At 41.2% G+C, this 22072-nt stretch overlaps 1 protein-coding gene across 4 annotated transcripts in view; it reads right to left on the reverse strand.

Moving 5' to 3' along the window:
• The window catches only part of LOC144681763 (contactin-4-like), a 1677954-nt gene that overhangs the window by 607047 nt on the left and 1048835 nt on the right, over positions 1–22072 (reverse strand). For 2 of the 4 annotated variants that reach the window (XM_078543733.1, XM_078543732.1), the window contains exon 12: positions 5652–5776. In XM_078543733.1, the coding sequence (XP_078399859.1) occupies positions 5652–5776 (125 nt within the window). Of the gene's footprint in view, positions 1–5651; positions 5780–22072 lie in introns of all 4 variants that reach the window. The other 2 variants (XM_078543731.1, XM_078543730.1) reach the window with 1 other exon arrangement.

Raw genomic sequence — 22072 nt, forward strand, 5'->3', positions numbered from 1 at the left:
TCAGGAGATACTCCAAAACTTTTACTGAGTTTAAGACACAATCTTCTGCAGAAGTGTTTCTAACAACATTAGCAGGTTTAATCACATCTGTAGTACTCACATTGAGTCACTGGATGACAGTTACACTTTGAATCATGATATTTAAAGGGCCTTTTATATTGGTGTTGTGGTATTTGTACTACTGGTTCTTAAAGTGCAGTAAAGTCAAAAATACAATTTGTGGGAATTGCTAAGACTGGCGTGAGGATACGTGCTTTCTGGACCAACAATGTAAATGCCCTACTGACAACTAGATAAGATTTCTCAATTCTCAGCACAAAAGGTTATTTGTGAATTAATCAAAATCCTTTGCTTTGTGCTTTTTTGTGTGTAGCTTCCTGCTACATTAGTCATTTTCTCTCTACAATGTCTAAGAAGTCCAGTGGATTAGTAAATCATGCCCTTTAATTTCTGAAGTTATGCTATAACTGTTTTTCAGACATGTATTGATAGTATCACATGATGATCCAAAACATTTTGCACATTGCAGAGATTAGGCTAATTGATCTAATATTTCCAAGTTGATGTCTCACTGCTGCTTTAAAAATCAAGATAACGTTTGTTATTCTTCAGTCCTCAGGTACAATCCCCTGGCTTAAGTAACTCCAAAATTATGAATTAAAGTATCTCCTTTCTCACTTCTTCATGAATTTTTAAGTTGTATTGCATTGGTCTTTACTGTAGATAATTTAATTTCTGTTGCCAGAAGACCCCGGGAAATTCCTAGATCTGTGGCCAAGTTAGATTAGCACAGTTTTTTGTAGATATGTCACATCTGAGCAATCTCCAAATTGTTGGTTGTGTGTTGGTGTCATAACTGTACTAGATGTGATGAAAGTGTAATACTTTTCATAACATTTTTCTGGTTTATTGTGGAGTAGGTTTATGGGTGTGATTATAGTTGGATTTGTCTATATGATTTAATTACATTTGGAGTCAAATAGATTGCAAGATTGAAATCATCAAAAGAAGCTTGGCGTAGAAATATGCTTGACATGATAAAGGGTAAACATGGATGCTGGCTTAGCATGTAAGGTATGAAGGGAATTTTCATTTTTAGATAAATGAAGGGATTGTCGGATTTCAAAGGGATGTTAGGCTGTTTACAACTATCCAGGTAAGAAAGGCTAAGGCATGTGTTTATTTTTCCCAAGGGTTACTGACAATATTGACAACATGAAAGCTTTTATTTTATGAGGAAGATACAGTTGCAAAGACATATGGAACAATATAATTTACATTTTAAAGAGAAAGAAACATATATAAAGGAGAATGAAAGGCTATGTGAGAGAAGGCCATGTGATACCTAACAGGAGTATGTGAATTAGACTTCAAGAAGCCTCCAGCCATTTGTGCATAAGTCTGCTATGTAAAGTAACTGAAGGTGGGGAAGCAATTTGGAATTCCACTGTCAAGTGGGTACTGTGTTAACTTGCTGGTTCTGTTTAAATCTAAAATCTATTTTGGACTGTTGCCTTAAAGGGGGTGTGTAACTGGGAGTCAGGTCAGTTCGGAATTTTAGGATTTGTTATAGTAGTAAGTAATTATAGTCATATGTATGTGCTTGGAATCTTTTATTTTGTTAATAAATATTTTAATTTAATTTTTAAAATCTCTGAAGGTCTTGGTGGACTCATTACATTTGAATTCAGTGCACACATCTTCACATAATAAATACAAATTGCAAAAGCATTGTGAAAGTGCAACCAAGTCTCCCTTGTGCATTTGGTCCATCTGCCACGTCATAACATCGAGCAAGTTGACCATGGAAGCTACGAGCTTGTAGCAATCTAACTTGGCCAATTACTGCCCTATCAGATCCCTCTCAATCATCGGAAGAGTGATGGAAGGACTCATCAATGGTGACATGAAGTGGTATCTACTCACCAACTACTTCCAGCGTTCAGATCATTCACAACACTTTTGATAGTGAAATTACCCATTTCAAATGATAGTAAAGCCATTTAATAACCGTCTCCAACAAAGAAAACAACAACCATTTCCCCTTGATGTTAAATAGCAGCAGGATTGCCAAGTCACATGCTATCTTGAACGTCACCATTGACCAGGAGCTGAATTGGGGTATCAACACAATGATTTAAAGTACAGGGGAACCAGGCATTCAGCAACGATTGGCTTTCCTCCTGACCTCTTAAAGCTTCTCCAACACCAGCGAGTCAGGTAGACACTAGAACACTTACAGTTTGCCTGAATGCATGCTGTTGCAACAATGCTGAAGAAGTTCAAACCATCCAGGATGGTGTGTTTTTACCATTGAACTGAATATCCATCACTGATACATGGGACTGGATTCCCATCCCGAGGGTCAGAGAAAGGTGGGGCCAAAAATTAGCCACGCTGAATGGCATGTCAGTTCTCCAGCTCTATCCCTTCTCCAGGCCATTCTTGCTGAGGTGGGATTGGGGCCAGCAGGGCTACCCAAATGCACGTGGTGCGTAGCTGTTTGGGCTAATTAAAAGCCTAATTGGGCTCAATTAAAAGAGGTCAACGGGAATTTTTTTGGTTCGCCTCCAGGTTTCCGTAACAACAGGGGCTAGTTTGGGTACCTGGAGGTGAGCACCCTGTGGCAAGCTGGGGAGGGGGTGCGGGCAGTGCTTCAGGCAGGCCAAGAGGCCCTCCCTACCTGCCTGCCTACAAGGGCAGCTTCATGATGCCCTATAAAGGCTCATCCCAAATCAACTTTTTAATTAAGGATTTGAAAATGTTGGAGGACACAAGCATGCTCTCTTTAACTTACCTTTGGGAACATCCTGCTGCTCCTCTCATACTAGAGGGCCTCTGATTGGCCTTCCAGCTTCGAGAGCCCACTGCACTCTCAGGTAGCTATAAGAGATCCATTTGCACTATTTGCGGAAGAGCTGGGGACATGTCCCCATGTTCTGATTAACATTTATCCCTTAACCAACATGAATGAAACAGGTTATCTGGTCATTATCACTTTGCTATTTGTGGGTATCTAACTGTGCACAAACTGACTGCTGTGTTATCTACATTTACAACAGTGACTGTATTTCAAAAGTTTGTCACTGTAAAATATTTTGGGATATCTTGAGGTTATGACATGTACCATACTAATGTCTTTCTTCTTTCATAATCTACTTGTGTTTTAGAATACTGAGCAAATTTATTTGTATAGATTGATAGAAAAATCTATTTTGTAATTTTTTATATTCATTCATGGGATGTGGGAATCGCAGACTAGGCAGCATTTATTGCCCTTCCCTAATTTCCCTTGAGAAGGTGATGTTGTGCTGAATCCTTGAACCATTGCAATCTGTGTTGTTGGAACACCCACAGTGCTGTTAGGAAAGGAGTTCCAGAATTTTGACCCAGCGACAGTGAAGGAACAGTGATATAGGCAAGGATTTTACGGCTCCTCCCGCCTAGCAGATATTATGGTCCCGCCGAACTAAATGGAGATTTAAATGGCTCGCCACATCCGCCAGGGGGAGACAAGCCGCGGCAGGGCCATCAAATCCTGGCCATAGTTCCAAGTCAGCAAGGTGTGTGACTTGGAGGGGAGCTTGCAGGTGGTGGTGTTCCCATGCATCTGCTAGTAATAATTTGTAATAACTCTTTTACAGCACATACCCCAAAAGTTCTACCTGACTTTTAATGTGGCATCTATGGACAATATAGTTCAAAAAAGTCCTTTCTACTACAATCTATCTTACTAGTGCCCTAGCTAGAACTATAAATGATTAAAGCATTTGACATATTTGTCTCTGCTGCCTCTTTGCTAGAGTAATCCCAAACAAATCCCACAGCCTTTGTCTCTGCCTGTAAGCTCTGTATCTTCTTCTGCTTCAAATGTTTATCCACTTTCCATAAAAAGATGCATCAAGTACTTTGGGGTAAAGTATTCAATGCTCTAATGATTTATACTATAAAGAAATTTCTCTTTACCTCATTCTTCATTCTCTTAGCAATGAGTTTAAATTATAATTGGCACTTCAGCCAGAGGAATTATTCCACCCCCCTCCCCCGCCCTGCCCAACCCCCATTCACCCAATCAAAATCCTTCATAATTTTAAAAGCCTCTGTTAATTCCTAAACTTCTCTGCTCCAGTGGACATCATTCCAATATCTCAGCTCTCCCTTTATAACTATGGTATTTCATTTCTGGTTTCTTCCCAGTGAATCTTTGCTGCTCTCTATGGCTTTAAGTCTTTTCTATAATGGAATGCATTAACAATACTCTAACTGGACTAATGTCACTTTATGCAAATTTATTATAAACTCTTTGCTATTGTACTCTGCTTCTATTGAAGAAAAAATAAAATGCCATGGGTCCTTAACAGTTTATCCAACTACACCACATTTTCAGGAAATGACTTAAACAACTCATGGGTTTTCCTGTTCATTTATACTCACCATATTTTTTCCAATTTGTTGTTTATTTCATCTAAAATCATTAACTTACAGCTCTTTATATTGAATTACAATTTCCACCTTCCACTGACCTGTCTATATCCTCCCGTAGGCATGTGGCAAGACCCTTACTTTGTCTCATCAGCAAATTTTGGTATCCATGTTTCTAAATCCCAATTAGCTACATAAAATTAAAAACAAAAGTGAAGCCTGCAGCGCTCAACCAGGAATTAATCCTTTTAATCTTTTCTCAATGTGAGCATCACCCATTAACCCCAACCAATTGTTTCTTGTTTGCCAACAAACTTTCTCTTTGTGCAGATACATTTCATCTTCTATTCATCAGTGGGAAATGGAAATCAAATCATAATTCCCTATGGGCACTCTTGTTTGTCCAGACAGCTTTCTGTTTATCCTGATTGTCGACAATATTCATTTGTGAAGATTGTATGCAAAAGCAAGATTGCATTTCATCTACCTATTTGCCTAAGTGGGATGGGAATATTGAAGGCCTACAACAGTTTGAATACAATCATTCAACTCGTATATCAATAGATTGTTGAAGCTGAGACTTCAAATAAAGGGACAATGCCATTTTATTTGCCAGACTCAGTTCCTAGAACAGAATTCTGAATTTTCAGCTTTAATGCTGTCATAATGATTGCAACAAAAATGTCAAACAATGTTTTATTTTGTAAATTACAACTTTGTATTTACTGAGGTAAAAGTAATAAATATAGATCATCAGACAGAATTGATTGCATCACTTGTGATCATATTGCATCATTTAATTTGCATCATATTATTGCCGCTAGGTCATGGTGCAAATGGTAACTTATCAGTGTTTCAAGTTATTAAAGGCAATCTATGTCAACAGAGCACCTTCTTAAAATATCAAATCTTCTTTCACGTCTTCTTTACTCCTTCAAACTTTTTTAAGTGGAAGCTGTGTTTATGAAATGGGTGCCATATGTCCTTTTAAAAAAATCAGGTAACCCATGCAGTCACTCCAGTCATGAAAACATCATATGCCGTCATCAACATCTTTTGATGCTAGTAAACAAACCGTAAAGTATTTGCCACTGTTAGACAATACCCAATGTGTAATATTTGTCATTGTTTAATAGCTTACTTGAATCATTACTTTGATTAATAACCAATGGCCTTATAGCACATTACAGCTCTATGTATACATATAAATCATGTCATTTAATCAATACCTTTCACCATCAATGTTCCTGTGCTGTTGGCTGACCCAAAATGGTTCCGGGCAATACAAGTGTAGCGTCCACCATCCCTCTTTGTTACATTAGCTATTCTGAGACTGCCATCCTCCAGAGTTATTCTTCTAAAAAAAGAACAAAAAAGGTCAATAATTTTCCAGTCACTTATAGTAGATAACTGAATATTGTATTTTTCTCTCATATGCAGAGCACAATGATAGTGAGTGTTATTGGTCTATTAGCCAATTGTTACTCAAATTCAAGTTCAATTCTGTCATCTCATTTTTTAGCCAGTTCCATTTGTATTGGCTCATTATTCCTGCCCTTCACCTTATTTCAAAGTCAAAGCAGAGATTCATATGGATCTGACATCCGATGTGCTGAAACAACTTTGAAGTGTCTTAAATTTGTACCAAATCTTTTCTGTATGTATAGTAAATTGCCAGATCTGCAGGAAATGTGAGTGCACTGAGTTACAACATGTAACTGTATGAGACTATGGAGAAAGATTCCGTACGGCAAACCTCTTCCCCACCCCTGATCAATCTTTTCATAGACTCTACAAACCATTAATTCTCCTTAGGGAGAGAAGCAAACTACCATAAAGAAAGCTTTCAAGACCATAAAGCAGTATGAATTTTCTCTCCAGCCATCAAGGGCCATCAAACAAAATATGTTATTCAGCTCAGATCATTTGCATTCTATAAAGGAAAATGGTCTCAAAAGATGTCATTGGAATCGCATCACCTATATCTTTCCTTGTACTTATAACCTGCAATCCAATTCCTAGCAAAATGTTCATTAGCTTTTTTTTTTACAGGCATGCAGTGATTTTGCTGGAAATTAGGTCCATATATCTATCACACTGCGGGGAAACATTGTCTTCTTAGTTCCAGTCTGACATCAGGCTTGTTAATTCTGGACCTATCTCCTCAAGTTCGAGGAGTGCAGTTCAAGGGAAACACTCTGTATCAATATTTTCTGTGGATTTCAACATTTTAAAGACGAGGCCAACATTCTCTCTTGATAGTTATTTGCTTCTTTGCTATCTTGTTAACTCTGAACCTTCACTCATAATTTGGAGTCGTAAATTTTACATTCAACCATATCAATTTTCTTTGAGTCTTCTCCAGGTTATCATTGAAAATGCCACATACAAACATGGCTTTTCCCTTGATCTATATGAGGTTGGAATATTATTTCTGACTTATTATGATATTTCCTCAAGGTTATATTTTTGGATGGTCAACCTTGCTGATAACAGCTTCAGGAGATTACATTTTACTCCTTCCAATTTCTCGCTCTGCTTTCCTGAAGCTGCCCATTCTGCCAGATACAATTGGCACAGGCAGAAGTTTGATGCCTCAATCAAGTAACCATTGTTTGTGTGTGAGTCAAGACACTGTTTGCTGGTTGGCTATTTGGCAATGGCAGCCTTCACAGCTGGGACAAAATCCAAGTCCACAAACAGCTCTACTTCTTATTGGCAGACAAGTCTAGTTAGCAAATCTGCCTTTGTCTCCTTTAAAAGTTAAATTTGTGGAACTTCACTCTCCATCTTTTGGAAACTCTCATTAATTCAATTATTTCCCCCAGGAAATCTTGTATCATAGCATGGATGTAGCAAACTAAGCAAGACTAACCAAGAAAATGTATTAATTTATCTCAACTGATGTTCTCTTCCTGAATCACACAGACAGCTGAATGCATAGGTTTTTATGAAAGTGGCAATATTGGTACCTACTGCTTCTTATCCTTGAAGGCTACTGCCTTGCTTTTATATCAGATTTACTCAAAGTTTCATGGGTCACTCTGTTCTTTGTCTTTTACTGCCTATGATGGAATCTGACTTGAATTTCAGTGCTCCACAAGAGACCGACCTTATTGACATCCCAGTTTCAATGTTGTTGCAGATATCAGTTGAATGACGTGTTCTAGGATTAGGGGCCCAATGGAACACAGCCAGCTGATAGCTGCAGGCAATAAGCAACCTTCTTTCCCCAGTGCGTTCTGTTAAAAATGTTGTTCCTTTGCTTAAAGTGACACAACTGGCAATTAGTGGGTTCAAAGGCAACTTTGCCCTTTGCTCCTGTCAATTTCTTCATTTTACTCACAGTAGAGAACCTGTGACATGCATCTCAGCTGAAATCAGCAGAGTAGAACATCTTCCACACATAATATCTCTCTTGTGTTTCTGATCCAGGTCTGAGCTATGGTTACAGTCGAAGCCACCTAGGATTTGCTACTTATACTTTATTATGTAGTGCACCTGCCGTGGTGAAGCCTTAAACTGTCTTGCCAAAGCTTTTACTTTGTTTCTTCAGCACCAAAAATCTATGCTTCCAAAAGAAAGCACACAATGTTAGAGCTCCCCAGAGCCACTTTTATTTTGACTCATTCTGAGGGGGCCAGCTCAAAAGCATGTGAACCTTCTGCATGACCTGTTCTGTAGCAACATTTGTTGCCATTATGCACTGTGGCAGCCAAATACAGAAGGGCTGCATGGTTGTTCTAGCCTTTCCAGGCCAAACAAAATTCCGAAATGTTCTTGCAAAATAGTTCTGTTTTACAAAGTGCATTCTTGGAATGTGGGCATCATTGGTAGGGTCATCATTTATTACCTATGTTTAATTGCCCTGATAAGAGGGTGGTGGGCTTTTATCTCAATCTGCTGTAGCAGCTTGATACGTCTGAGTGCTTACTAGGCCACTTCAGAGGGTAATTAAAAATGCAATGAAGTCACATTAAGGTAGACTGAGTATGGACAGTGAATTTTCTCCTTCATAAAACCCCTGCACAGACGCTCGTCTCCCATCCTGTCTCACCTCCAATAATCGGTACAAATAGTTTATGAATTTCTTTGTCTCTAGGATTGAGATCAACTATGTAGCTGCCTCTGGAGCTACCGCACCCTGCTATGGCTGAACTCTCCTGCTTTCTCCCATAAACCTCTTTCAATCTTTCTATCAATTGGAACATTTTCCGCGTTGTTCAGTTTGATTTCCTCTTTCCCTTTCCCCTCAGCTGAAATTTCTGTCATTCCAAATAGTAGCAAGACAAGAATGCAAAACGCAGGTAGAGTACTGCATGCAGTCCTAGTCACCGCATTACAGGGAGGATGTGATCAGACTAGAGGGGGTAGAGAGGAGATTTACAAAAAAAATTCCCAGGAATGGAGAATTTTAGCTATGAGGAAAGATTTGGAATCCTGAGGTTGTTTCTTCAGAACAGAGGGCACTGAGGAAAGATTTAATTGAGGTGTGTAAAAATGAGGGGGCCAGGACAGCATGGATAGGGAGGACTTATTTCCGGTAGCAGTGAGGTTTATAACCAGGGGACATAGATTTAAAGTAATTGGCAGAATGATTACAGGGGTGTTAAGGAGATTTTTTTTCAGCCAGAGATTAATGGGGTCTGGACTTCACGGCCTGGAAGGGTGGTAGAGGCAGAAACCCTCATTATATTTAAAAAGTACTGGGATATGGACTTGAAGTGCCTACAGGACTATGGACCAAGAATAAGTGGGATCAGGCTGGATAGCTCTTTTTCAGTTGGCACAGGCACAATGGACTGAACGGCCCCTTTCAGTGCTTTAAATTTTCCAGGGGGAGAATTCTCCCCCCGTCGGGGGTGTTGCATGGGGGCGGATGCGGACCCAATCGGGTCTGTGCTGCCATTTTACGTGGGGGTCCAATTTAGGCCCGCCCAGCGTGACATGCTGAGCGTTCCCTGTGCAGGCAGCGGTGGGAGGGGAGTGGGGGGGAGGGAGGGGGGTGGCGGTGGTGGTGATGGTGGTTGTTGAGGGGGGGGGGGGGGGGGGGGGTGGGTGGAGACTGTTCCTTGAGTCAGGGGCTGCGTTCTTTTGCACACATGCAGAAATCTCCCTGAGGCATAAAGCTGCCTCAGGGAGATTAATTTCATCATGAAAAATTGAATAAAATAATTTTAAAAATATTGAGACATGTCCCCTCATGTGACAGTGCCACATGAGCTGGGACATGTTTATGAATTTTAATAAAAATTTTTAGTTAAGTTATAAACACTTCATGAAACCTCATCCCGCCTGTGGATGAGGTTCCAAGAAAAATGCGAAGGTCGCCTGGGCTCTTTGCCTGCCCGCCAACCTTAAGGTTGAACAGGCAGCTCAGTTTATTAGTTTAATTGATATTTAAATGGCCTTAATAGGCCTTTGACAGTTCAGTAGTCAGCTGCGCGCCCGCAGAACTGAAAATCTAAATGACGCAGGATGGCGTCAGGATGCTCGCCCGACGTCAGTGCTCGTCATTTTACGCCTCGGCGAGCAGGCCCAGCCCCCGCTTGCCGAGCTGAAGATTCAGGCCCAGGTTTCTGAAGTGTTTCCTGTTGGGAAAGTAGAAAGTTTCTCTGTCTGTTTGTGAGGGGTGATGAACCCAAATGTCTCAGTGAGGGTGTGTGAGCCCAATCAGTAGCAGCTGGGTTGCACAAAGGGTCCAACTTGGGATGAAGGACCTTTATCTGAAGTGATAACCTATCTTTGCTCTTCAGAGATGTTGAGAGATTTGCTGTATATTTCCAGCATTTTCTATTTTGGCTTAAAATGTTTAGCCTTCTTCTTAAACTTTTTTATTGCAGCACTTTCAGCTAGATTTATTCAGTAAATTAGCAAGATTGAAAAGAAAGTGTATTTACACAGTGCCTTATCATATCCTCAGTAGATCTCAATGCACTTCTCAATGAATGAATTACTTTTAAAGTGTAGTCATTGATGTATTGTTGACAAATGCAGAAACCATTTGTGAATAGCAAGGTCCATCAAACAGCAAATGAAATAAATGACCAGTTAATCTATTTTTGATGGTGTTAGTTGAGTGTCATCACAAATCAGGACCCCTGTGACTGTAGAATTTGCAGGAGCTCTGAACCAAATCTTCTTCCTGTGCCCTTTTAAACACGTGAGCCGGATCAATGTATTAATATGTTTTGTGTTGTGACAGAAACCAACAACACATTAAAAAAGTATGCTGATGCACTGAACTGGCTCAGCTTTAATTTCTGATTCCCCTAAATCTGATTCCAAAATGAAAATCTTTTGTGATATTGACATCATTATTTGCCTCCCCTCTCCTGTGTAGGCTGTTTCAATGGAGACCCGTAGGAATAAGCTTTGATTGGGAGTTTTCCCAACTTTGGCAGAAGAGCAGAAACTCCCGAAAAACAGACTAATTGCTGTTTATGCTAGTTCTCATGAATCTGAATTTAGAGCAATCGAGCAGTTTAACTCTGGTGGAAATTCATCCCTCCATCCCTGTCTTCTCCAAATCAACATTCCTGCTGGGCCACCGAATAACAACGCAAAATAACAGTATGAATGTGGAGTATGAGGGGTAGCTATTGAAGATTCTCCCGCAGCTGGTTTATTCGATAAAGGAGTCTTAAAATAGTGTTACTGAGAGAAAAAAGGCTTTTATACCATGCGTATAACCTATTTATTTGTGTACAAGTCATAGCTAATTAATGCTAATGACCATGCTGCAGATTACTTAATCACAATCATTTCAAATGGGCTGCTCATGGCTCTCTGTAGCTTTAAATGGCAAAGTTATAACACAGGCAATTTTCAAATCAATGGAGAAGAAAACCAGGGAGGATGTAATACAGGTGCTCATGTACTACCCAATTAAAATTATCCATCTTGATTTACTTAAGTAACCTTCAAATTCATTTAAATAGTCAAGAGAATGTGTGTGGTTATAAGAAAGGGAACTGTGCAGGGAGATTTTATTCATTTAAGTAGGTTATTCACTTGTTCAACATTCATTTAATTGGACTTTATTTCTCTTGTGGGCACCCTTTGTACAAACACGCAGGACAAGCTTTAATATTCTTTTGAGCTTTTCTCCAATACCAAGGCTACACTACGTTTTTCATTTCTATTCATATGTAGCTTAATATTTTTAATATTAATTGCTCTCCAGTGGCATTGCTCATTGAAAAAATGCATAGTGTTAACACTTTATGCACTTTTTCGGTTTCTTTTTGTTTTTTGAATAGCTTCCACAGAATTAGTATCCCTTATTCTTTTTTGCTTTCTGTATCCATTTCACAATGTTATTTTCTTATTTTTCTGTTTTGCTAATTCATTCATTAATTTCCCTCCCTTTTCCACATCAAGCAGTAGATTATTAGGAGGGAAAGCCCAAAAGCTAGAATTTAGCTGTGGCAATGGAGCAGAAGGCCAATTCAAGGCTTTTGTGAGTGAGGCAAACCTGTGATATGGGCAGGTGGAGCAGTGACACTTGCAAGCAAAAATAAGGAAGGAGAGTGGTAAATTGTCATGGAGTGACTCGTTGAAATAGATGATTCAAACGGGCTGCTCATGGCTCTCTGTAGCTTTAAATAGCAAAGTTATAACAGGCAATTTTCAAATCAATGGAGAATAAAACCAGGGAGAGTGTAATACAGGTGTTCGTGTACTAGCTCTGGTGAAGGAAAAATGGGAATATCATTACATCCAAAGGCTTTCTCGCACTGAAGAATGCAATTGGTTGCAATTCTTTTAATGGGATTTAATTTTGCGAGTGATAGAAAAGTATACTATGGAACTGGGCTCTTAAAAAATTGCTGGGACCTACTCAAAACGAGGCTTCCAGGCAGTCATTTTTAGTGAGTCCTGTCAGTTTTAATTTTGTTTTGCAGCTGCCTGCCCATGAAATGCATTTAAGAAAAGTAGTGCTAGTAGCACAGCACCAAGCAAGGAAATGCTAAAAGATAATTTTTTGTAGCAAAGCATTCCAGTCAGTAATGTATTTGCTGAAAACTTTTCCATTAATGCTGTTCACTCATTTTTATATGGTATATTCCCAAGTGAGAGATTGACAACGCAACAATAATGACTGATTAAGTTTAAAAGAGAAAAGTTGCTTTTGCAGTATCTTGATATTTGTGCTTAATGAATATAATGGTATTCTCCTGATATTGCAGTCTAAGCAATGGTTATTCAAATTCTCCACAGTAACACCCAAACCTCATAGTTACTAAAGGAGTCTTATTAAGTTCAGTCAAAATAAATAAACTAGAAGAGGAAAGCAAGTCTTGATCTCAAAATGGGTGCCAATACCACAGTAACAGCACCAACCACAGGCAAGTTTCCCAAAACAAACTATCATACTTCAAGGAAATGACTTGAGTGGTAATTTTTCTTTTTGTAATAATAATTACAGCAGCATTGTGCATGTTTGCAAATACAGTTAAAACAACAGAATGATACATGAGTGCTGTAAAAGCTTACATGAATATAGGCAACTGAACTGAATGAAGCTGCAAATACACCCCCTTGTTTATGAACCTACATCCAAAAGCAGGAAACAAATCCACACAATCTGAAATTAGCTCAGCAGCTATACTTAGAACCTGGATTAACATTAGGTTGTGCCTGACACCAATTACATGTTTGTATGGTCGAAATGATAAAAACATTCAGTTCTGTTGCACTGGATTGCAATTATAATGGTCACTCTCTGCGTGCTAAGTTACAGATGTACTTTTACCACGATAGCTTAGAGCAAAAAATAAGTCTGGCTGCAAGGAGGGAGAGTCATTCAGCAGCTTAGTCACTGCAGCTGACTGAGGTTTTATTTTTCACTTATTTTCAGAGAAAATGTCAGTAATTCTGATTACTTAAGAGTTTCAATTTTCAATTGGCACAATTTTCAAACAGAAAACTTTAAGCAATGTGTTTCAGTTAGCTTCGTGACAACATAAAATCAGTGAATCACATTGTGTCTGTAATCATAATTGCTAATGCTCCTTGAGCAGCTAACAAGGTGTGTAACCAGAATACATATTGAAAGCACACATCTTATGACAAAATTATGAAACTCATTTTATTAAGGGCTTGACAACAAACCATATCACAGAAAAATAGTCTTTTTGGTGCAGAAAGAAAAATTGTAATTGCCAAGGATCCATGCAAAAAATACATGCTGCAATGACACAGAGAAATGTTAACAAGATGCAACAAGGAAGGCAGTACGAGTGAAAATAGCCACCTCATACTAATTACATGCCACATGCCGTGATTGTAATGAAAAAATACTAAAAGCAGGAACTTCCATAAGTCAAGTCACACTATATTAACTCATGCTGTTCTTATATTTAAAGACAAGCTCACACAGTATACTAAAACACAAAGAGCGGAATTTTACGGCCCCGTCCCTGCTGCAACGGGGCCGTAAAATGTGGCAAGCCATTCAAAACTCTGTTGACTTCGACGGGAACAGAAGATCCCACCAGAGGGAGGGGCTGTAAAATTCCAGCCATAGAGGAATGAGTGATAATCAATTTAAGTGAAGTCATCAATAGATTTTAGGTCAGAATTATTTATTTATTTGGGAGGTAAAACAATATTGTCATGGATGCATCAGAATCCAAACTCTAAAACAGATTCATGACTGTTTTCAACGCCCTACAATTAACAATCCAAAGGGAAGGTATTGTTATGATCCCCGTAGAGACTGATAATTTTTCAAATGATATTTGAATGCCCAGTGACTGTCCAGAGGATAAAACGACAAGATTTCGAGTTTTTAGACTTTTATTGTAACAAATAAATTAGAAGTGTTACAAATATGAGGTTTTATAAGATTGTTATGCTTTGGGACTGTGTCTTCAATTTATGGTAAAACGAATCATATGGCCTGTTCTGAGGTCTGCCTAACCACAGGCTTCAGTGATGTGGCTGTTAAAGATTAAAGGGAGGCTGGGTTGTTTTGCTCAAAAGAACATGTAATGTGTTCACACTTGGAGACAATAACAACAGCATCTGTATTCACAGTGGTGAGACTGCTAGTCTTCAAAGCCCCAGGGAAGTGTTGAGAATGTCATGTTGCAAACTGTTATGCTTTAAGCTGTCCATTTACTTCCAAGATAAGAGAGAGTTATGGGGTGGAATTTTACGCTGGCGTGATTTTACAGTCCCACCGAAATCAATGCACTTTTTAACGGCTTGCTGCATTTTACGACCATAGGCCGGCCCCCGCCAAAACAGGTCTGTAAAAATTCCACTTAGGGTCTCAAGGATTGCTATTTAGTATTTCTACCTGGTTACCAGGTCCAGATGATTCACCTGGCTATAGATCTGGGCTTTGAGAGGGGAAAGATTTCTAAGATATCCCTGAAACTCTTAGACAAAGTTTGTCTGCCGGGACCTGGGAGAGAGGGAGCAGCTAAAGGCCAAAGGTCTCTCTGCTTCATTATGCAGGAATGTGGATAGGAGCTCACACTCGGATTGAAAAGACCAAATTTGTGAGCAATTGAAATGAGGCAGAGAGATTTGCCTATCTTCTGCTAGGGGGAGAATTGTCAGGAAAAGCCTTCACCATGAAAGACAGTTCTGGGGTTAAAAGTTGAGAGCTGAGAATTGCTTCGGGCTGCATCCAAGAAAACTGATGACTACTTAAGGGACAGTGTAAAATGTAGCTATGAACTGGGATTTTTGGTTGGGTTAAAAGTAAAACGGGAGAGTTCTGTTCTGCAGTTTAAAGTATAAGTTGCCTACAAAACTACTGTTTAGTTATTAATGTTTTTAGTTTGTTTGTTACAGTAAAAGTCTTAACATGTGAAATAATGTTGTGTCATCCTTTCAGCTATCAAACTGCAAGCTCAGATTTTCTTTTTTTAAGTTCTTGGAGTCTATGAGTATCAACAAAAGCAATATTAATTAACTGCTATTCAGTTAATCTTCCAGCCTCATCTAAATCCTCATAAATTTGATCTCTTCAATCTGAGTGCAAGCTTTCACCTGCCTTCTGCATGGTGAACAATGTCAGCATTTTCTCTGCTTCAGTTGTAGGACTGGCTTCCTCCATCTCTTTGCTCTTTCTTTCTCTCTCTCTCTCTCTCTCTCTCAGATTCTTACATACCGACCTGTCTGTGAAGCTCATGAATGAACCTGCAGCTTGACGTCACAATTGCTTTTTATTTGTTTTTCTTTCCTAAAGCCCATGCTATAGAATCACATGGGCCTTATGTCCAGGTAGAAATGTGAATTAACTATCTTCTAAACCACCAATTCCATTCTAGCTTGGAATTAGATAGACATTTCAAAGTAAGATGGTTTATTAAAAACAAATTCCTAACACCTCCCTGTGAGAGCTGGAGATTAACAGTTTATCCACGGCCTACACAGATGCACATGCCATTGTCTACAGGTGTGAATATTGCCCCCCACCCCACCGGCCAACCCCCACCCCATCCTTAACAAACAAGCCACCCAAGCTTGTTGTCAGACAGAATTCAGGTAAGGTCACGTTTCAACACCACCCCCCCCCCCCCCGCCCCACCCCCCTTAATTCCTCCATTTTACCTAAATTATGCAAACAGAGCCAAAATATAGCAATCTAATAAACTTCATATTTGCAACAATATCCAGAAGATTCAAAGATATTCAATATGCTATGCTCAGTGAGATCAATTCTATTGTGTTTTAGGTTTTAGAGGCTACTTCATCAAGTTACATCAAAAAGGCCCTGAATTTTCTCAGAGTGAGGAGTCAATTGTTGACTCATACAGAGTGGGAAAGTGCAAAGGACCCAAAAGCTGCAGGTCTCTATCAAAAAAAAATGTCTCTGGGGTTTTCTCTGGGGGCAAGGGTAGGTGGAATGACATTTTCCCATTAAGTCTTGGTGCATTTTCCACATTAAAGGCAAAATGTATGAGTAAGTTTCTATTTTGTCAATTGTATACCCAATACCTTAGGAGAAATTAGAGCAAGGTCATTTAGGAGTGAAATCAAGAAGCATCCTTTTCACTCAAAAGGTTAGTAGAAATCTGGTGCGTATTTCCCCAAAGGTCTGTGGTTTCTGGGTCAATTGAAATTTCCAAGACTTCAGTCAGGTAAAGTTGCCAACCCTCCCAGGTTGGCTGGGAGTCAGCATTAACCTTTTAGTGGCCAAAGAAAGCATTCCGGGAGGCTGTTTTAAGCAAATCAATGGGAAAAGTTTTCCCCCAGTCGGGGGGGGGGTTATGTGGGGGCGGATGCCCCCTGATCAGGGCCGTGCCACCATTTTACGTGGGTGGGCCAATTAAGGCCCACCCATCGAAATGCTCGCCTGGAAGCACTGAGTGCTCCCTGTGTGGGTGGGGGGATGCTTGAGTCGTTTCCTGCGCTCTTTCACGCATGCACGCGGAAGAATGCAGAAATCTCCCTGAGACACAGAGGTGCCTCAGGGAAATTAGTTTGACATGTGTAAATTTAAATAAAGGAGAAAACATTTTTTAAAACATGCTGGGACATGTCAAAGAATTAATGTAAACATTTTTATTATTTTTTAAAACACTTCATGAAATCTCAACCTGCCCGTGGATGAGGTTTCAGAAAAAATGCGAAGGCCACCTGGGCTCTTCACTGCCCGCCAATCTTAAGGTTGGACAGGCAGCTCATTTAATTGAGTCAATTAGTTTTTAAATGGCCTTAATAGGCCTTTGGCTGCGCGCCCGCCGAACTGAAAATCTAAATGATGTGCGGTGATGTCAGGACGCCCGCCCGATGTCACCACGCCTCATTTAACGCCTCAGCGAGCAGGCCCCGCCCCCGCTTGCCGACTGGAGAGTTCAGCCCAGTATTTCTGAGCTACAGCTGGATCTGACATAGCGCCACCCAATGAAATTCAAATCTTAAACTGGGAAAAAAGAGCCAGGAGGAATGGCCCCAGTTGGCTGGGACTTTTGGCAGGCTGTGGTGGGATTGGTGCTGATCTGAATTTCACTGAAAGATGATGCCCTGCTTTAAGCATCAGTCTGCTGGGTCACACTTGATGTGACTGTGCATTTTCAGCTAAGACATACTCTTGCGTTGAAAAGAAAATAACAGCCCTTCAAAAAGGAATGGATTTCACCTTTTAACAGACAATAAAATGTTTAAGTCTGATTAACTTCAGTATCTGTTGACAGTGATGGACAAGCGTAGAGCGAAGTCTGTGCAGTGTTCCTGAACTTCTAGGATAGGGTCCGATCAGGGCCATGTGTAATCAATGAGTGAACTTGGCTGAGTGCAGCTGTGAGGGAGAGGGACAGTGAGTGGAAGGTGGTTTGTACCTGCCTATCTACATATGTACGTAGGCAGATTGAATGCCGGAGAAGTTACTGACAACAGACCTGTAATTGCCCTTATCACCGCCAGGCACATTGGGACTATGATGGTTTCCAGTAGGATCTTGACCGGCATGGATCAAAATGGCCAAAGTCCCACACAGGAATGGAGATGATGGGAGGGAACCAGCGGCTCCAATGCCCCCACTCCCGTCCCAGTCCCAGCAGCGCCAACTGACGGGTTGCCGAGGAGCGGGGAGGAAGTCAGAACCATGATACCGGGTGTCAGCGGTGCCAGCTCAAACCTTCCTGGGCAGCAGCCAAGAGTGAACCCCGCTCTGCTTCCATGGCCAGGAGCCATTCGCTGCCCCACCGCTACTGAGCTGCAGCTTATGATCCCAAGGAGGAGCAGCAGACAGGAGACGGTGAAAAAATCTCATGCCTGCAATGATCTGCTAAATTTTTCTCATCTTTTTTTCAAAATTCTTGCTTTAAAATAATCCCAATTTCACTCAGAAATCTTTCAGTGACATAATTTCTGCTGACATCCCCCAGAATATGAGCAGCCAGAGTTAGCAACCCTACTGTCAGGTAATGGTATCAATTGATATAGAGCAAAAGCGGGTGAATTGAATTGGAGCACAGATCAGCCATATTCTAACTGAATGGTGGAATAGGCTTGAGGGGTTGAATATTCCTGTCCCTCCTCTAGTGACCTTCACTACCAGAGGTGGTACAATACAGATGGCTAACTGTCTTTACAAATCACTGTAGATCAGTTGTGTAGCTCGATTCCAGTTTTGCTTTGCAGCCTGAATCTTATTATGCAGGCATCTAATTATGTTGTGTTAGAGTCACTGCCTAGGGTTGTTTGTTCTGAGAGTTGCACGTGTCTGAAGCCTGCCTCCAGACTACCTTCCAATGCTGTTTGTGCTGCACAGAGATATGGCTGATAAATGGATGCTGTATGCTAGAAAACTCCTCTGCATGAGTCACTTCTAGCAGCATGGAGGTGATACTTTGAAATCCCACCATTCCACAGACAATTTTCAAGCTTGCCTTGGTCTTCAGTGCTCATTTTTATTAATATCCCTTCTGCAAAATTCTGCTCGAGTTCTTAGGACTGATCTTTAATCAAGCTTTTATGAGGGAAAAGCTGCTTAATTTATCTTTTAGGCCTATTTCTCAGAACACATTTTTGAATACGGGCAATGATCAAAGCAGAGGGAAAAAACAAAATGGGCTAGTAAATCATCAGCAATTTGTACTGCTTATGAACTCCCATTTACAAACATATACCTTGTCATTAAAATAATTCATCAGATCAAAACGTGGCCCATTGTGTCTAACTGGCATAAGAAGTGCCTGAATCAAATTTAAATAAATACATGTTACTAAGAAGAATCAAGGCATTAGGAACACAGTAGCAGTGGAGTGAAAGTGAGAGTAAAAAGGTGGTCAAACACGTAGGTTCAACTGTTGCAGGGAAACTACATTTTTAGGGTTAACAAAGCCAAGAGATCAATTGTAGTGCAACTTAATACAAAACAACACTGCAGTAGCAAAAAAGTTGTTTAATACTGTGTCATACAGATTCAACTCAGGCATAATGAAAAATAAAACAAGGTTCCACTTTAATTAGCAATGGTTATAACCCAGGGCAGAAATCCAAACACTTTGGGCAGAAATTTTCGCTCAGTGGGCGGGCGCGTGCCGACTGTGAAATGACACATGTTGACATTGGCCAACCTCAACAAGCAGTCACGTGACAGTTCAGTTGGCGGGTGTGCACTGGAGCCGGCAGCTTGTCCGCCGACAATTAAAAGGCCTGTTCAGGCCATTAAGTTATCAATTAACTTAAATTTTTCGCTGCCCGTCCAAGCTAATGGTTGGTGGGCCTTTACATTTTTTTGGAAACTTCATCCATGGGTGGGATGAGGTTTCCAAAAACAAATAAAGATAAAATAAAACTTTTAAAATTGAATTAATAGCATGTCCTTGCTTATGTGACAGAGTCACATGAGGGGACATGTTTTCTTACGTTTTTATTTTATTTATCTTTTTTTAACAGCGCTTCATCTCCCTGAGGCAGCTCTGTGAATCAGGGAGATTATGCAACACTCGTTCGCACATGCTCAAAATTCAAGCTCTGCCTGCTCGCCCTCCCTCCCCCCCCACCCCCAGCACAGACACTGCTGAGCGCTGCCACTCACGTTTCACGCTGGATGGGCTTTAATTGACCCACCAGCGTTAAATCGCGGTCCGGTCCCAACCTGACTACCTGTGCTGAGCCTGCCCGCCAACGGCAAAATTCTGCCCTTTATTTTACTTTTGTTTGTTTTTGTTTATTTGGTTTAAAAAAATGTGTTCTTGTTTCGGTCAAAAAAGCTGCAGGGGATTATTTCTTTCTTTTTAAAGGGCATTGAAAACAACAAGACAAACCATTCTAAACAATCACACTGAGCTGAAATTTCAGTCTCACATGGCTAGCTCATGGCATGCAGAACCCCGCCAGAAACTACTGAGGGGACTATGATAAAAATAGTGTAATATTTGGTACTGTCTTCAATATTATACGAATGTGAACAATTTTGTACAATGTATGGAAAAATATGGAATATTGATTAACTTTTGTATTTGTATTTGATTGAGGGAAACCAGCACTTTTGAGAAATAATAAACTTAGGGTGGAATCGTTCCAGATTTGGACTAAATGTGGTAGCGGGCTGGAAAAAAGAAGGCTTCTTCCGCTGGCTGCAATGGCAGTTTTCGTGCTGTACCATCCCAATCCCACCTCATTAATCGTGCATTCCTGGGAAACAGACTGTTTCAATGGCAGACAGGCTCTCATTCAGCCACCTCGCTGCTTCATCACGCCAGGCGCCATATTAAAGTGCAGCCACGCGCATACCTCTCAGTGCTTCCAGCCCAGGACTGCTGCACAGAAAACATGGTGCCAATAGGCAAGAAGACTGCAACCCCAAGATTTAGTGACGCATCCCTTGAGCGCCTTTTGGATGCCATGGAGGCCTGCCATGATGTCCTCTACATGCACTCTGGCCGCAGGGGGGCCAGCAACATCGCCAACCTGGCTTGGGGGGCAGTGGCAGCGGTGGTCAGTGCCAACGTCCTGCAAAAGAGGACAGACACCCGGTGCCGCAAGAGGATGAATGATCTCCTCCGTTCCGCCAGGGTAAGTCATACTTCCCATCACTTGTAACTCACACAATCACAAACCCATCACACATCCACAGGGATCTCACTCACTGCCAGTTCAAGGGAAGTCACCATTCACTCTCTGACACACAAAGTCATTGTCCTCATCCCGTCCATGGGACCAGTGACCACCCACAAATGCCAGGCATACTTATCATCTGGCCTGGCAGGCATCCTGCTTACACTCTCCCTATGTATTCATGCAGGACAAGTGACACACAAGAGGGAGAGGTCGCCAACTGGTGGAGGAATGCCTGGCATCAAGGTCCTCATGGACTTTGAAAATAGAGTCAACCAGCTGGTCAGCGAAGGTCTGGACCATTCCTGTGCTCCCCACCTCCCGGCGGTGAGGTAGGTGGTGCTCTATCAAGTGAGCATCCAGCAGTGCAACATCCATCAGACAACCATGCTGTGAGTCAGTTCCCCTGTTCCGCAGTCGTCTGCAATGTGCTAATTATCTCTCCTCGCTTTCGCAGGCACATCTGGGAGACAGCCGACAGAGCCCATGACCTAGGGCCTCCAATCAAGCCCTGAAGGAGCCTCTGAAGAGGAATCTGAAGATACGTTCATTGGAGACCCAACACAGCACTCACCCACACCCTTCACCAGTGCAGAGACACACACCTCGATTGGGCCTAGCTTTAGAGCAGGCTCAGGATCACAATCTAGTGAGCACATTACAATGTCTGATCCACAGCAGGCAGCTGCAGGGACATCCAAGGTCTTTGGCATTCGGAAGACTGTTGGAGACCAGAAATCCGCTGAGTCCAAATCAGATGACGAGCCTCTGGACTTGGTCATACCTCAGTTGCTGGAGCTGCAAAGGCAAGCTCGGGAACATCAGGAAGAGATGTCTGCTGCATTCCTTAGATTGCAAATGACAATGGAGGAGTCTGTCCATCTTCAGACTGAGGTGATAGCGCTAGCATGCCAATATACCAAGCTCAACACTGGTAGAATGGCAGCCGCCATGGAGACCTTGGTCCAGGACATCAGTCCTGCACTCTGAACTCCATCGCTGATGCCATAGTTAGCCTCCAACAGTGTGTACGTAAGAGGGGTGCAGGGCAGCTCGATCTTACTCCAGCCTCCCCTTCTCCTCAAGAGTCAGCCAGGGGCCATCGGGCACCCATAGA

The sequence above is a fragment of the Cetorhinus maximus genome, chromosome 6 (assembly GCF_964194155.1).
Source record: "Cetorhinus maximus chromosome 6, sCetMax3.hap1.1, whole genome shotgun sequence".
Lineage (NCBI taxonomy): Eukaryota > Metazoa > Chordata > Chondrichthyes > Lamniformes > Cetorhinidae > Cetorhinus > Cetorhinus maximus.